The sequence below is a fragment of the Mesitornis unicolor genome, unplaced genomic scaffold (assembly GCF_000695765.1).
Source record: "Mesitornis unicolor isolate BGI_N332 unplaced genomic scaffold, ASM69576v1 scaffold4542, whole genome shotgun sequence".
NCBI classification, from domain to species: Eukaryota; Metazoa; Chordata; class Aves; order Mesitornithiformes; family Mesitornithidae; genus Mesitornis; species Mesitornis unicolor.
The window spans coordinates 28542-42805 of NW_010169775.1; the positions used below are offsets into that span (position 1 = coordinate 28542).

The window sequence follows — 14264 nt, forward strand, 5'->3', positions numbered from 1 at the left end:
TGGGGCATCTTTTGAGATTCAGGCCTGAAGCCTTGCTAGGGTTTGAGTGAGAAAAAAATAAATCACATCTGGTTAACCTTAGCAAGTCTCTGTGGTGGGGCTGATTTGACTGGAGGGAGGATGGAGCTGCTAGTAAAACAGAAGGCTGGGGTTCATTGAGTTGCACTAATGTTTAGGGTGGCTCAGCTGCTATTCAGTTCAGAAACAGATTTTTATTTATTTGGGTTGCCCCTTTTTCCTTTCTTTTATTTTCTTTTTTTTTTTTTCTAACTTAAGCAAATTCTCTTTACCACTGTGTTCACTCTGACTCTGAGCATTTTCCTTCCTTGGCAGGAAACACCAGTCTGTTGTGACCTGAAAGTTCCTTGTCTTCTCTTGACGTGTTTGAGAATTCACAGGCTTCTGTCACACCATCCCTTCCTCTCCTGGACATGATGGTGTGTGGCAGCTCTCTTACTCTGAGAAAAGCCCAGAGTTACGTCTCCATTAATAAATTCTTACCTTGCACCTAATGCCAAAATAACGGCTTTTTCTGATCCCCTGTTGGATAACTGCTGCTCAGAACCTTGGTCTCTTGTTTGTGGAGTTATTAATATTAATACCTAAAACAGTATTAATAACTAAAATTAAGAGCAGTTTCATAAAGGTAAAGCTCAGCCAAAAAAAAAAAGCTTTTTTAGTTTTTTTTTTAAGGAGTGAGGTTGCATCAGCATTTGTCCACATCACTTTTTTAACAGCCAAAGTGTGTGTTTGACCATCTGCATTTTTCAAATAGGACAAAACAAACATAAATCAGCTGTGACTAATTAAGGAAAAATACCAAAATTCTTACTCGGACATGAGGATTGTTATGATTGTCAGTAGAAAGTAGTTTGTAAAAAGAGCTTAAAGCAAAGGTTTAGTTAGCCTTTTAAAATTTTTGCTTATGGCTCAGTGGTGTTAGAATAAGGTAGTTAAAACAAATGTAATTACATGTTTAGTTTCTGGAAAAGAAGTAACAATATGGCTATGGGTTCATGGATGTTCAGTAGGATCACCTGATCACATAAGAGATTAGGATACAAACTAAAGAAAAAAGGACTTCAAAATTGTAATAAAATTCTGAATTTAAAAATGCAAATGAACATTGAGTACCAAGATAATAATTTGCCTTTTAGCTTCTTATAAAAACAAAGGTTTATTTGGCTTTTAAATGGGCCAATAAAATTGAATTGGTAGCCTACAGTGCATGCAGAATTGATAGTCAAGAGTAAGCTGTAAGAAATAAGCAGAGGAGTTTGAGATGAAGATTTTTCAAAACTAATATAAGACAGATGGTCTGTAAAAGTGTTAAATCTTAAAGATCTGCATGAGTACAAACCTGTTTGAGAGGAAATAGGACCGGGCCGGCAGGTACACTTGTTAGAAGATATTGTTGGTGACCCTCCAGTATTTTTAGGAAAAAATACCTGCCAATATCTGAAAGGCCAAATCAGAAGCTCTCACCTGCTCTGGGATGTCCCATGCAAGTAGCAGCTCCGTGTTGGCTCTTAGGTGTTGTTTGGAGAAGGTCTTGCTTACAGTCAGGCTGTTCACAGACTCTTAATTATTTTTTTTTTTTTCAGATTACAAATTGGGAATGGGCTCTTTGCATAAATGAGCACAATCTGCTATAAAAATAGCACCTTAATTCAGTGTTTTAAAGTAGCCGTACAAGACAGGATTTTGTCCAATGAACAATGGACCTTGAACCATCTTCAAATGGTTGGCCACAGTGCCTAGGTGCCATCTCTCTAAGAACAAGAAAGAGCACAAGCTGGACCAGTTCTCAGCGGGTTCCCAGCACAGTGCAGAGGAACTGGTCCATGCTGGAGCCCAGTCGCTGTTGGTTGCCTTTAGCACTGCACCTATTCTCTCTACCTGACTCTATGGAATGTAGAAACAAGCAATCCTAGTAAGAGCTAATCTGTATTCTTCATTATAGTATTGCATTTCAATAGCGTGGGAGGCTTTCTGAGCCCCCTTGTGACTTTTTTTTCAGATGCTGTGTCCCTGCAAATCTGAGAGATTTCACTGGAGTCACAGTTCAAATGTATTCCTTATACCTTATGTGCTGATTTTGGCTGGAATAGAGTTAGTTTTCTTCACAGTAGCTAATATGAGACTGGTTTTGATTTGTGATGAGAATAATGTTGATAACAGACTAATGTTTTAGTTGATGCCAAGCAATGTTTACACTAAGCCAAGGGCTTTATCAGCTTCTCATACTGCCTCTGTCCTCCCAGATTCTTCTCGTATGAAGCTGGGAGGAGACACAGCCAGGACAGCTGACCCAAACTGGCCAAAAGGATATTCCATGCCATAAGATGTCTCAGTATACAGGATGGGGGGAGTTGACTGAGGGGCTCAGTTGCTGCTCAGGGACTAGCTGGGTGTCAGTTGGCAAGTGGTGAGCGGTTGCATCACGTTTTTCTTGGGTTTTATTCATTTTTTTCCTTTCATTTTTGTTGTTTTCCTTTTCATTAAAATTTATTACTAGCAGTATTAGTAGTAGTATTTTTATTTTGTTTTATTTCAATTATTAAACTGTTCTTATCTGAACCCGTGAATTTTCTGACCTTTTTTCCTCTGATTCTCTCCCCATCTCGCTGGGGGCAAGTGGGAGAGGTGGGCAAACGGCTGCGTGGTGCTTAGTTGCTGGCTGGGATTAAACCACACCGCCTGATAAGAAATAAGGGGTGAACCCAGGATCGTTTGAAGTACCCTGGGTTTCAGGGTCAGGAGACATTTGAGAATATGTTTGCATTGCAAGAAGGAATGTGTCCTGGAATACTTGCCCTTCTCTACTTTCTCCACAGTACGAAATCTACATTAAAAAAACCCTAGTAAACTAGGCTATTAATCAATATGTAAAAGAAGCCTGATCTGCGAGGTACTGAATCAGGGTAGGTGATGACACCCAGCTTTGCTAGCCCCACTTCACTTATTCCCATGAAATTAGGGGGCTTACATGCCATTGAAATGATTTGGAGACAGCTAAACTTTCTAATGTAGTCTTTATTTTCTCCTTTTTTCACCTGTAAAAGTGCACTTTTTTGGTTACTTCAGCAGATAATTTTTATGGTAGCTTTTCTACTTTACATCCTTCTGGTGTATAGTTTAACAAAATGCCTTTTGGAACAGTGTATTTAATTCCTCAGTCATGCCTCTGGGAATAAATTCTTGCTGTATTATAATGTCTTTTATATCTTTTCTTTACTGTGGTTGAGAACTTCCACAAACTTTTCTGTCAGAAATCACTACTTCTCGTTCCATCTCTGTGCCTCGTGTGCATCTCTTTTCTGTCTATACCAACTGTTATTTGCTGCTGGTATCCACGACTGGTCGGGTCCTGTTACAGTGGCTTAAACACTTAAAGAAATTCCTTAATGGCATTTCTATTTGCACATCTGAATCTCCAGGAAGAAAATCGTATTTTCATACCTGACTGCCTATTTGAGGAGTTTTCCATGATGCTGTGTCAATGAGCTGATATTGCAGACAATCCTTTTTGAGATTACTTTAACAGGCTTTAGTCAATCTGAATGGTAGCATTTATGGTAGGAAATGTTTCATGATGGTACTTTCAGAAGTAATGATGCTGTCTATTTCTGTGTAGAAGTCATGTCGTCTCTACCTGTAAGTACTTCCCCTTGCTTTTTTCAAAGTTAAATATGCAGCATTTCGACTAATGCAGTTAATGGGCTAGTTGAAAACTGTTGCTAAATCCAGTTCTTGACCAGTGAAATTGTTAATGTTGAATGAACATTTCCCTGGGTGTTGTAGCTTAGGCCCAGTGCGTAACTGAGCACCACGATGCCCCAAAAAGGGGGCTAGTCAAAGTAAGGACTGGGAGGGCTTCTCACCACTTAAAAAGATCACGGGCAAAAGACAGACTCATCATAAGGAGAAAAACAAAACCATTTTAGTTTGTTACCAACAATATTGGAGTACAACAGTGAGAGATACAACCAGATCCCAAAGTCAGACACCTTCCCCTCACCCCTCCCTTCTTCTTGGGCTCAGCTTTTGTTCCTGGTTTCTTCACCTCCCCACTTTGCCCAGGGACGCAGGAGGATGGGAGTGGGGTTTGCAGTTGGTTCGTGCCATTGTAGTCTTCAGGGGTAGGGAGGACTTCCCCAGTCTCTCTCTGCTTCCATGTGGTGCCCTTCCCACAGGGGAAAAAGTCCTCAAAAGTCCAATGTGGGTCTGCCCACAGCTGCAGTTTCCCTCACGCACAAAACTGCTTCAGCCCAAGTCCACAAAGCTCCAATCTGGGTCTGCCCACGGTCACAGCTCCCTCACACACGAACTGCTCCAGCACACACTGCCCAGAGTCACGGCTTCTTCAGGGGCAGCCACTGCTCAGGTGGCCCTGCCCCACCGCTGAGCTCTACGGGCTGCAGGCAGTCGACCCAGCTTGCCATGGGTTGCAAAAGGGGAACCTGGGCTCAGTCTCCTCCTCCTCCGCCCTCTCCTTTCTTTCCTTCAACCAACTTTGGTGGTGGTTTGTTTTTTTTTTTAAGTTTTTTCTCCTCAGGTCCCAGTCATTTCTCCACTGCAGGTTTGAGAGAACACTGAGAAGCATATTTTCAATACAAATGGGCCTTGCTCATCTCAGTCCAGAAATGCTTTCACATTTCACATGTGAAGTAAAATACATTTGACTGCATTTTGATTATTTTCTGGTACTAGATGAGTTCCTCAGGATGCCGGAATGGTTAATGACTAAAAGCCTTCAGGTTAAGGGAAACCAACTTTTGCCCCATGAAGCAACAGTCTGTGTTCCTCATTTGTGTTGTCTTTATGAACCATGCACTTTCCATATTGCTTCTGAAAGGTTTTAACACTCAGTTAAGAAGCCACCATAATTTCTTGCTGAAAAAGACCACACCTAGATTTCATACAGAGATTTCAGAGTTGTGGACTGTAAAGGAATAAAACATCCAAATTTCTGTGCGTCAAATCTGAATCACGGTGGGGTACCAGGGAAAACTACATCTTAACATTTTGACTTTTAGACAGACCTGATATGTGTTACGTAGCTGCCAACAGAGCTTTCAAGGTACTACTCAAGGATGGGAAGGTATTTTACATACAAGCAAGGTAATCCTGTGTTTGTTTTTAAAGAATATGGAGAGATTAGTGGATTGTGACAATATAGCAGGACAAATTGCAATAAAAAATGTGCTCAGGTCAGTTTAATTGTGACAAAGTTGGTACAACTCGCAGCTACATTGACATTAGTAGATACTATTTCATTAATTCATCCTATCTGCTGCATCATACAGAATAATTTCAGGCTTGCTTAGAAGGCTTTCTTCAGATATACTTTGAAAATTAGTTTGTGTTCATTTCATGTCAGTTTTTAACACCCCTGTCTGTCTCTGTTAGTCTGTTCACAGTTTTCCAGAGGAGTTTATGCCATCTTTGGATTCTATGACCAGATGTCCATGAACACACTGACGTCATTTTGTGGAGCTCTTCACACATCCTTCGTCACCCCCAGCTTCCCAACAGATGCAGATGTGCAGTTTGTCATCCAGATGCGGCCAGCACTGAAAGGAGCCATCCTGAGTCTCTTGACTCATTATAAGTGGGAAAAGTTTGTGTACCTCTACGACACAGAACGGGGTAAGCACCATCACTTTAAGTGTTTTTTCTACTTCATAACTTGTTATAAGTATTGCTGGAATCAGTATGTGCAGCTGATCCCAATTTGCTTCCAGATGCAGATAGCACATCTGATGGTCCCAGAAAACAAGTTTATTCCGAAGAGACTAAAATGAATGGATAAATGAAAAGAAGGCATCTTTGTATTACTGATTGTTTGTAAAGAGATTGTTTGGAGGATATTGTTAGCAGTGTAAACATTCAATTTGGGATGCCTGGTTTCCATGGAACTGCAGACTCAACACTTGCCGGGTTTTTGAGTCCTTGTAAAATAGATAAGTTGGCACCACGAAGTAGTCTGTTTTGCAAGACCTTCCACTGTGCACGACACTGCAAATCCCACAGCACTTACCAAAATGCACCGTTCTCCTGTCACTGGACAAAGACAGTCCATGCTAAGATCCACTGTGGAGATGTCTAGGCATCAATAACGGTCTAAGAATATAATGTGTAAGATGCTTTAGGGCTCTGCTGGAGAAAAGGTGCTCTAGATATGTCATATAGATATCCAGAGATGGATTTAGATACATGACAAGAATTATGAGAGATAGGTTTTACTAAATGGAAACACAATAAAACCAGTGTTTCCATGCTTAGACTGTTAACTACTCAGAAGCACCCAGGGTAGTAAATCCTGTCACAAAGAGATCTAAGCATCAGAAACCATTCTCCATGAGGAATCTTGCATATTTCCGTGGTGCAGCTGTTGCCACCTGCAGAATTTGCTTGGTTACGGATTTCACCTGGGTAGCATTTTTTGCATCAGGTAGATGTGCTACTGCTCTTCTGAGCAGCTTTATGATTAACAGCTCCAAGATCATCTTCAGATCGAAGGCGTCTGCATAGAGCCAAAGAAGCTTAGGTTCCATTCCTGGCTCCATGATGAAGTTGTGATACCCTGCGCTACTGCATGTTGATAAAGATCAAGTCTTCAATGGCTCTGCTTCTCATGCTGGAGGTTAATAGGATTACCCAACTAAGGACAAGAAAGTAATTTTTAGCCTGATTTTAGGTGAATGCCAAGAGTTCAGAATTTTTTAACTGGTTTGGAGGTGTTAAATATTTCTTGTGTTGAAAAACGCTGGTTATGAGATCAAGTGGGAAAGTTTGGAGAAGTTAAGAATATTGTTGGTTTTAAAAATTTTTAAAACCACTACCCAAGCATCCATATTTCCGCTTCAGTCCACTTTTAAATGAAAGCTCATGTGAATATGCCATTTGTGTAAGACAGGTTTATGTGACCAAATGCAATAAACTTACAGCATGTGATAAAGTAAAATGTCATATGTTCCAGGACTAATGAAGCTTGTCGTGATTAAGGCCAATAAAGTTTGCTTTGGAAAGAGATGCATCAGTCATCCAAGATCATGCCTAATAAAAAATCTGGCGTTTCAGACTGGAAAAATAATCCAAAATAGTGTGATTTTCACTGCAACTTGTCTAGATGATATAACTGTCAAACTGAGATCGTAACACAAGTCATGAGGGATGGCTTATGGACTCAAACTTGGCATTTTTCTACAATTCTCAGTGTGTACACTCTTTAGGAGGGCACAGGCTAATCATGAGCTTATTATGATGAATGATCCCTTTGGAGCAGTTCAGGTTGTGTCTGGGCTTTGTTTTGCCTTGTTCATACTGACATTGTAATCACAGGTTAAAACACAACTCTTGGTGGCGAAATTAGCCCCAGGAGTCTGACTTTACCTCTGTTGCCTTCTGCCCCTTGCCTTCCCGTTCACATTCTACTCACAATCTCACAACTCCTAATCAACATCACGTTGTGAAGCTGCTGTGGCTGGAATGCATGTTATGGAGCTGTATGTCACGTCAGACGTTCAGATCAAGTGTCCGAGTGTGAAATCTGAATTAGGTGACAGCACAGGTGACTCTAGGATGAGAAAATATAACTCAGGGTTAGAAGATACAGGATGGAAGAGGCATCAGTGCATATAGGTAGCTTGATGATGGGCTTTGAATTGTTTGGGATAAACTTACCGTATCTAATCTTGCCTTCCTATACATACATCCTCGTTGTTGTTGTTGTTTGATAACGTATTTGCCTTCTGCTAAAACAGGAACAAAAATGAACAGTTGGTTATCTTCAGTTACTGCTGGTTTAGTTAGGTTAAAACAAGTGGTAGCAGTTTTACTAGAGTTATAATTGCTGTATTCTTCCAGCATTAAATTAAATTAGGAAGATTCATATAGGAGGGAGAGGCAGGGCAGTTAGGTACTGAGAAATAGATGTTAGATTCCTTTGTTGAGCAGTAGTGGTTGATGACAGCATGTGAAACATTGGGCAATTCCAGTAGGCTGCCTAATTTCTTGAGATAGGCCTTCAAACAGAAAAAGACATCCCAAGAGGTTGAACAGTGGTTGAATAACGGTAAACGATTCCTTGTGTCGAGTAGTGTTGGGCTGTACATGTTCCTATGCAGAGATACCATTGGAAATTAAAACACTAGAGCTGTCACAATTTTTAATAATTCCTATCTTAGATACTTAACTGCTTTGGGGCACAAACACTGTAGAAAGAAGGTGTTAAGCAGTTTACTGTCAGTTCCCGAAATAAACTATCATTTAAATACTGCCTTTCTGTGAAGATTATTCTCTCACTGGCTTGTTCTGAGAATCTGAGAAATTGCAAAACAAGTCTTTCTAACGTTGAATATTAGTTATGGACTCAATTGTTCTTGCAAGTATTTTTACAGTGTTCTGCTGAAGCAAAACTCTGCAGTATTAAACATCGCATTTACTATTAATAAATACCGTGGCACATTACAGATACCATTCAAAACTGAGTGAACCTTCCTGTGGTTTTATCCTGCTTGTTGAACTATTTCAGTTTAAGCTTAGGAGAGTGGAGCATCAGCTTTATAAAACTGTTTTCCTTAAGCAGTGGCTTTTTTCTTCTTTCCTTTCAAATCGTTTAAACGTATAATTTCCCTCTCGGTGACTTTAGGCACAACACTGGGATGTTTGGTTCCTGCAATGAAGACAAAAGATAAACCTCAAACAACAGAATAAAGTTAAGATCTACAATTGCATTGATAGGTGGTGAAGGTTTTAATCCAGTGAGTTAGCGTGTGCATTGTATATGTTTATGTTTGTAAGTACGTTATTTTCTGTTGCTATGAGATGACTGAATGTTGCAGATTGGGCTCTCAAAGGTTTATTTATGTGCAGGTACAAAATTCAGTTTCTTAAAAACTTCTAAAGCACACTGAAAGAAAAATGAAATGTGAGATTTATGAGTTCCAGCAGCAAGAACTATGTCTTGTAATTGCTTATTTCAGTTGCTGGACTTACTGTTCTGTGGATAAACTGAAATTTAAGAGAAATATCAAATTGCATGTTCTTCTGCTAGTACCAGCAGAAAAAATAAATTATGCTTTGCAGAGAGTAATGATGCATTAGGAAATGGCTGCTAAGGAAAGAAAGGACATTAAGCAGTGTATAGAAGAAACAGGCGTGTGTTCATTCCATGCCACATGCTTTTAGTTCGTGTGAAAGGGACAGGCAAGGTTGATTTCTATTTGTGTTAACTCACATCAGTAAGTTGACACTGTCGGTTGCTGTGCTGCGTGCCAAATATCTGATTAATTATATGGTGCTAACTGCCTCAGTTGGCTTCGCTGCACTAGAACTAAGACTAATTAAGATTATGTCAGGATGAAATGAGATGGAGTTACGAACAGAAAGCTATTAAGAATTTGGGTAGCATTTTTCAGGAAAGTCACCTTTGGAATCTCATGCTGAGTATTGTGTTTCATCGAAAACCTCAGGTTTCTTTCCAGTCTTCGGGTCTGATCTTCCTCTTGCTTTGCTTTGCTGTAGATCAGATGTTGTTCCACTGAAGTCAGAGGACCAGGGAAATGCTAGTATGAGTGTGCAGAGAGGTGAGCTTGCGGTCGTCAGAGTCATCTTCATGTTGCGTGAAGGTGTGAAGCATTTCACATTTAATTGTAAAAGTGGTATGGTAGATTGCAATACCGACGCTTTTGTTTATTTAAATTTCCATAATGTTTCTTAAGTAATGTTTCAGTTTATTTTTGCCTGAGAAGCACTGTTTTGTACAGATTGTTCGCCTTCCATCTGTCAGTACAACACAGGCATTTTGTCCTGAGTTACTTTGATTTGTCATACCTACTGTGTACAAATACATTGATTCCCGTCATGCGGATCATTTAAACAAAATCACGCCAAGTGATTTCTGTGATGTGCATCAAGTCGTTGTCTTCCTCCTCCTTCAGATCATAGAAGTCATCACAGGACAGGAAAGCGACTTTGTTTGTGTAATGCCTACCTACACAATGGGAGCTCAGTCTAGACAGAGGTATGGATAGATCAGTCTTTATGGCTTTGTAACCAAATACCTCTAAATCTGAACTACTTCTGTCATTTGGTTTTGATTTAGTCTGTCAATAGGTACCTAGCGATACCTAAAATCCAAATAAAACCCCACTTTGGTAAGTAGTGTTATCGTTGGCTGATGTTTTTTAAGTGGTTAACACTGGTTAGATGATGGTTGAGGCACAGAAGTGTTTGTCTAAAGTGCCAGGTTATGTGGCTGAGAAGAGCTGAAAATACCTGCTCTAAGAAGAGTTGAAATAATGCTTACTGCCACAGAAACACAAAAACTTAGCCTGGACTTAACAGATTGGTAAGGATGCAGAAGGCCTAAAAATACAGCTTCAAAAAATATGAAGTCCTATTCCTCTTAAATATAAAACTTTTTGATGCCCTCTTGCATAAAGAAGTGCTAGGTAAAAAGCCAAAGGAAAAAAAAGGTACAACTGTAATCTTCTTGATGATTATGTGTAAGGCATTGAATTGCCGTAAATTGGGTTCAGTGCAAGGCAATGAGGTCTGATTCGCTGCTTCTGCCGAAGACAAAGAGTAACTCCTCTGTTTAGTTCTGCTTTTACAAAATGAGGTTAGTTATCTATTGCTATCAAAGGACAAGACACTTCTGTACTGCTTTCCCTGGAGAATGGGAGATTGGAGCTGATAAAAGAAGCAGTATATAGAACCAGGCTCATTATAGCTCACAAAATTAAATTGATGGATTTTTTTTCTTAATGAAATAAGAGTTGGACTGAAAATTGCTGATGTGTAAAACATAAGATTTTTTAAAAAACATGTGGGGTGAGATTAATTTTGTGGAATCTAAAAAGATTCTGCTTTAATACCTGGTAGATTCCTAGAGATTTTGGAATGTTGGGTTCTGCTGGACTGAGTCTCTGCTGAAAGCAGCCATTGAAGGTGTTATCCAACCCTGGATGACTGACCTCTGTTTATGAGCACCTTCCATCAGCAGGCAGCTGCGAAGGAACTCCTCCTTCCACGTAGCTCATTTGTTAAACTCCACATTGTCTTTCTGCATGTCAGGAACTTTTATCTTCACTTATAAAGAGCATTCTTCAATATAAGGGGAAAAATGAAACTGGTGGTAGCAGCTACACCAGCATTAGTAAACCCTGAATTCAGCACTTGCTGAACAGTCAAATGTCAAAAGAATCGATAGCTGAACTGTTCATTAACATGTTTATTCTTCAGAGCAGGGCACTAGCTGAAAAACTGGTCCTAATCCATTGCATGAAAGAAAAAGGATTTCAGGCCGGCTCACAGTTTTCTCGGAATTAAACATGGACTTGTTCCAATTTAAAATTATAATTCTCGTTTGCTTGTATGTTTATACCTGTTCAGTTCTTCTCAGTTGCGCCTATAAGGTTGATGCAATGTATTTTGCTTACACTTTCAAAAATATGAAAGGATTTAAAATCTTGATGTTATTTCCTGTAAATATCAGTCTGTTGTGAAGAATAACGGAACATGCACAGCATGTTTGGAAGCCTGTAAAACACCAAAGGAGACAGAGTAGGGAAGAGTTACTGCAGACCTTGATTCTCTCAAGCTTTTTGACTCTTTTGCAGGAGTGTTTTGGACAGCAGCCTAGGATCATGGGTTGACTCGGAGACAGTATCAATTGCAAGCATTTAGGTAGCTATGTAGATGGGCTGTCTTATTCCCCTTTCCCAATTCTTTATATACTGGGAAATGCACAGGAGGGAATAAAATCTTGGCAAGACCTCCCAAGCTGAGGCGCAGCCACTGCATCCCAGGAACATGTGTCACAGGTCTGTGCCTTTGAAAAATCTTGTGTCCCAGTAACTGCCATCCAGAAATGGTCTTCTAAGCCGTCATCTCGGCAGAAGGGAACTTGCAGAATGGCCACAGAATGTTGCATCTTTTCCATGGCTTTGCCTGAAATGATATGAGGTAGGTTCAAGTTTTCAGGCTCTGGTACAATAGAGAACACACACAGTGCAGGACCCGTGTAGTAGAAAATCTTTAAATATTTAAAGAACAATCGTACTTCATGTAGTTAACGTTCAATAAGAAAATGATCTGTTTCTTTCTCTAGCAGCCTTTTGTGAATGAGCAATTTTACCATCTCTTAATGCCTAGAGTTTGTATTTATATAGAATGGGAAGTCATAGATACTGCTTAGCAATATTTGTATGAAATATAAGTCATTTACCCTGACAAAGAGGCAAATCTTGACATTCTTACTTAGAGTGCCTTGCTTCGATGTGTTCAGCAGTATAATGTATGAACTAAAGCACTATTCAGGAAACGTACCAGAACCTTAACTGAAATATTCCAGGATTGCTGTACAGTTTGACTTTACTGCCTAGATGTGCTTGGGAATAATCTGAGCCTGAACAGTTAAACCAGGCATTTGATAATCACTCTCCATTTATTTCCTCTGAAATCTCTAAAGTCTCATGCAGACTCCTTTGATCTTGGTCTCTGTGGTACACAGATACAGAAGAAAGCCCTTTTACTGATCCTTTCCCAAACACCGAGACCTTGTGTGGCAGAATGGATGTTGACTGGTTTTTGGGTGGAATTAAAGCCTTATGCATTTTTCTCCTGATCTTTTCCATTAGCTGCTATTTGTTTAGCTTACCCCTGGTAATCACTTAAACCATTTTTCTAGCTTATGAACGAGAGGAGTGAATCGACTTTGAAAGTCATCCAGCAAGAGATGTATCATACTGGCAAGACTAAGATGCAGCTGAAGACCAACAGCATGGAGTTCATGACAGTATTCTGTTCTGCAGCTTTGTGCCTCTTTATGAGTTTTGTGTATATACAGCGGGTTCAGTTTGGTGTTGAGATGTCCAGGCAAAATGCCTTGGCATCCCTTGAAGCTCTGGGAACACACACTACCGTCAGCGGTATTTGTCAACAACAAGTGAAGTAACTGCACATGTGCAACAAATTTGTGTCTTGTTTCACGGAGCCCCTGGGAGTAGGGAAGTGTGTCAGCCCGTTCATGAAGAAGAGCAGGAAGACCAGAGCAAGAGCGTGGTATAACAGAGCCCTGTTACTGCTCATGCTACAGTGGTGTGATACCATCCATTCTTCCATCCATACGTAATCTCACCTTACTTCATGTGAAATGAGCTTGTAAAACTGAGTCAGAACATTCAGGGTACAGAGTATGAATGGGATCAATAATTTCTGGAAGCTTAAAGCAGGATGTGTGCTACCCTCGTGGTCCTAACAAAAGCAACTGGAACTCTTAGGAACATGAGTTGAGGCCCTGAATATCTTACATAGTAAATAGGAGAGGCAGCAGCATGGCCGCTCACCCATGCCTTAGAGGTAAAGTCTGCAAACTATATAATAATAATAATAATAATAATAATGAATAGTAAATTGTATTTATAAACTGCATTTAAGTATTTAACTTTTCATAAATATGCATGTTTTACCAGCTTTTAGTATAGCTCTAACACTTGATTTTTTTATTAGATGCAGAGTTAATTTAAGTGGTAGAAGCTTTTGTTCTCAGTTGATTTTATGTGTGTATCAGCAAGGCTTAAATGGTCAGAATCTCATATTTCCAGATTTCGTGAAACAAAGTTCAAGACAGTTCCCAAATGCAAGTGGAGGAGGGAAGGGCTGAAAATATCCATGAGAGGAGGGGTTGTTGGCCCTTTTACTCTGAGACAAGGGCAAGGACTTGACACAAAGCCAAGGAAATGAGACTTGTTAGACTAGCAAGGGAGGCTGTAGAGAAGAATACCTACATGCAAAGGACTACAAGTAAATTTTCATCAAACCTGTTTATCTAATGCATCTCACCCATTAGATCTCGGAGTTTACTTAAAGTCACTTTGTTTGAGTTTATTATTTTGCATCTGTACATGCAGCATAGCTTTAAAGACTGGAAGCCTTTGGTGTCTTTAGCATCTGGATGCCCAGAGAAAGGCAGGGAAGCTTCATCTGGGGAGTTGTGCTGATTCTGCTCATGGAAGTGAACTTAAGTCTTGCTGACTTGAAGTCTGCGTAAGGGGGTTGATACTTTGAGTGGGACTGAAGGAAGCAGCACTATTCGGTAATGGAATCAAGATGAAGCAGTTTTCAGGTATGTATCGAAAAGAGAGCTATGTAACATTGCATTAGTATGTGAACTTCACTATGTATTGCAGTGCAGTAGCATGTGCTGGTTACCATGTTTTCCAAGGGAAGAACATTTTGATGTCTTATACCTT

General features: G+C 39.9%; 1 protein-coding gene across 1 annotated transcript in view; it reads left to right on the forward strand.

The window, feature by feature from the left end:
* LOC104536748 (glutamate receptor 3-like) overlaps positions 1-14264 on the forward strand; it is a gene marked incomplete at both ends in the record, with an annotated part of 65259 nt that overhangs the window by 27927 nt on the left and 23068 nt on the right. The window contains one exon of the mRNA XM_010179463.1: positions 5413-5652. Within this exon, the coding sequence (XP_010177765.1) occupies positions 5413-5652 (240 nt within the window). The remainder of the gene's footprint in view (positions 1-5412; positions 5653-14264) is intronic.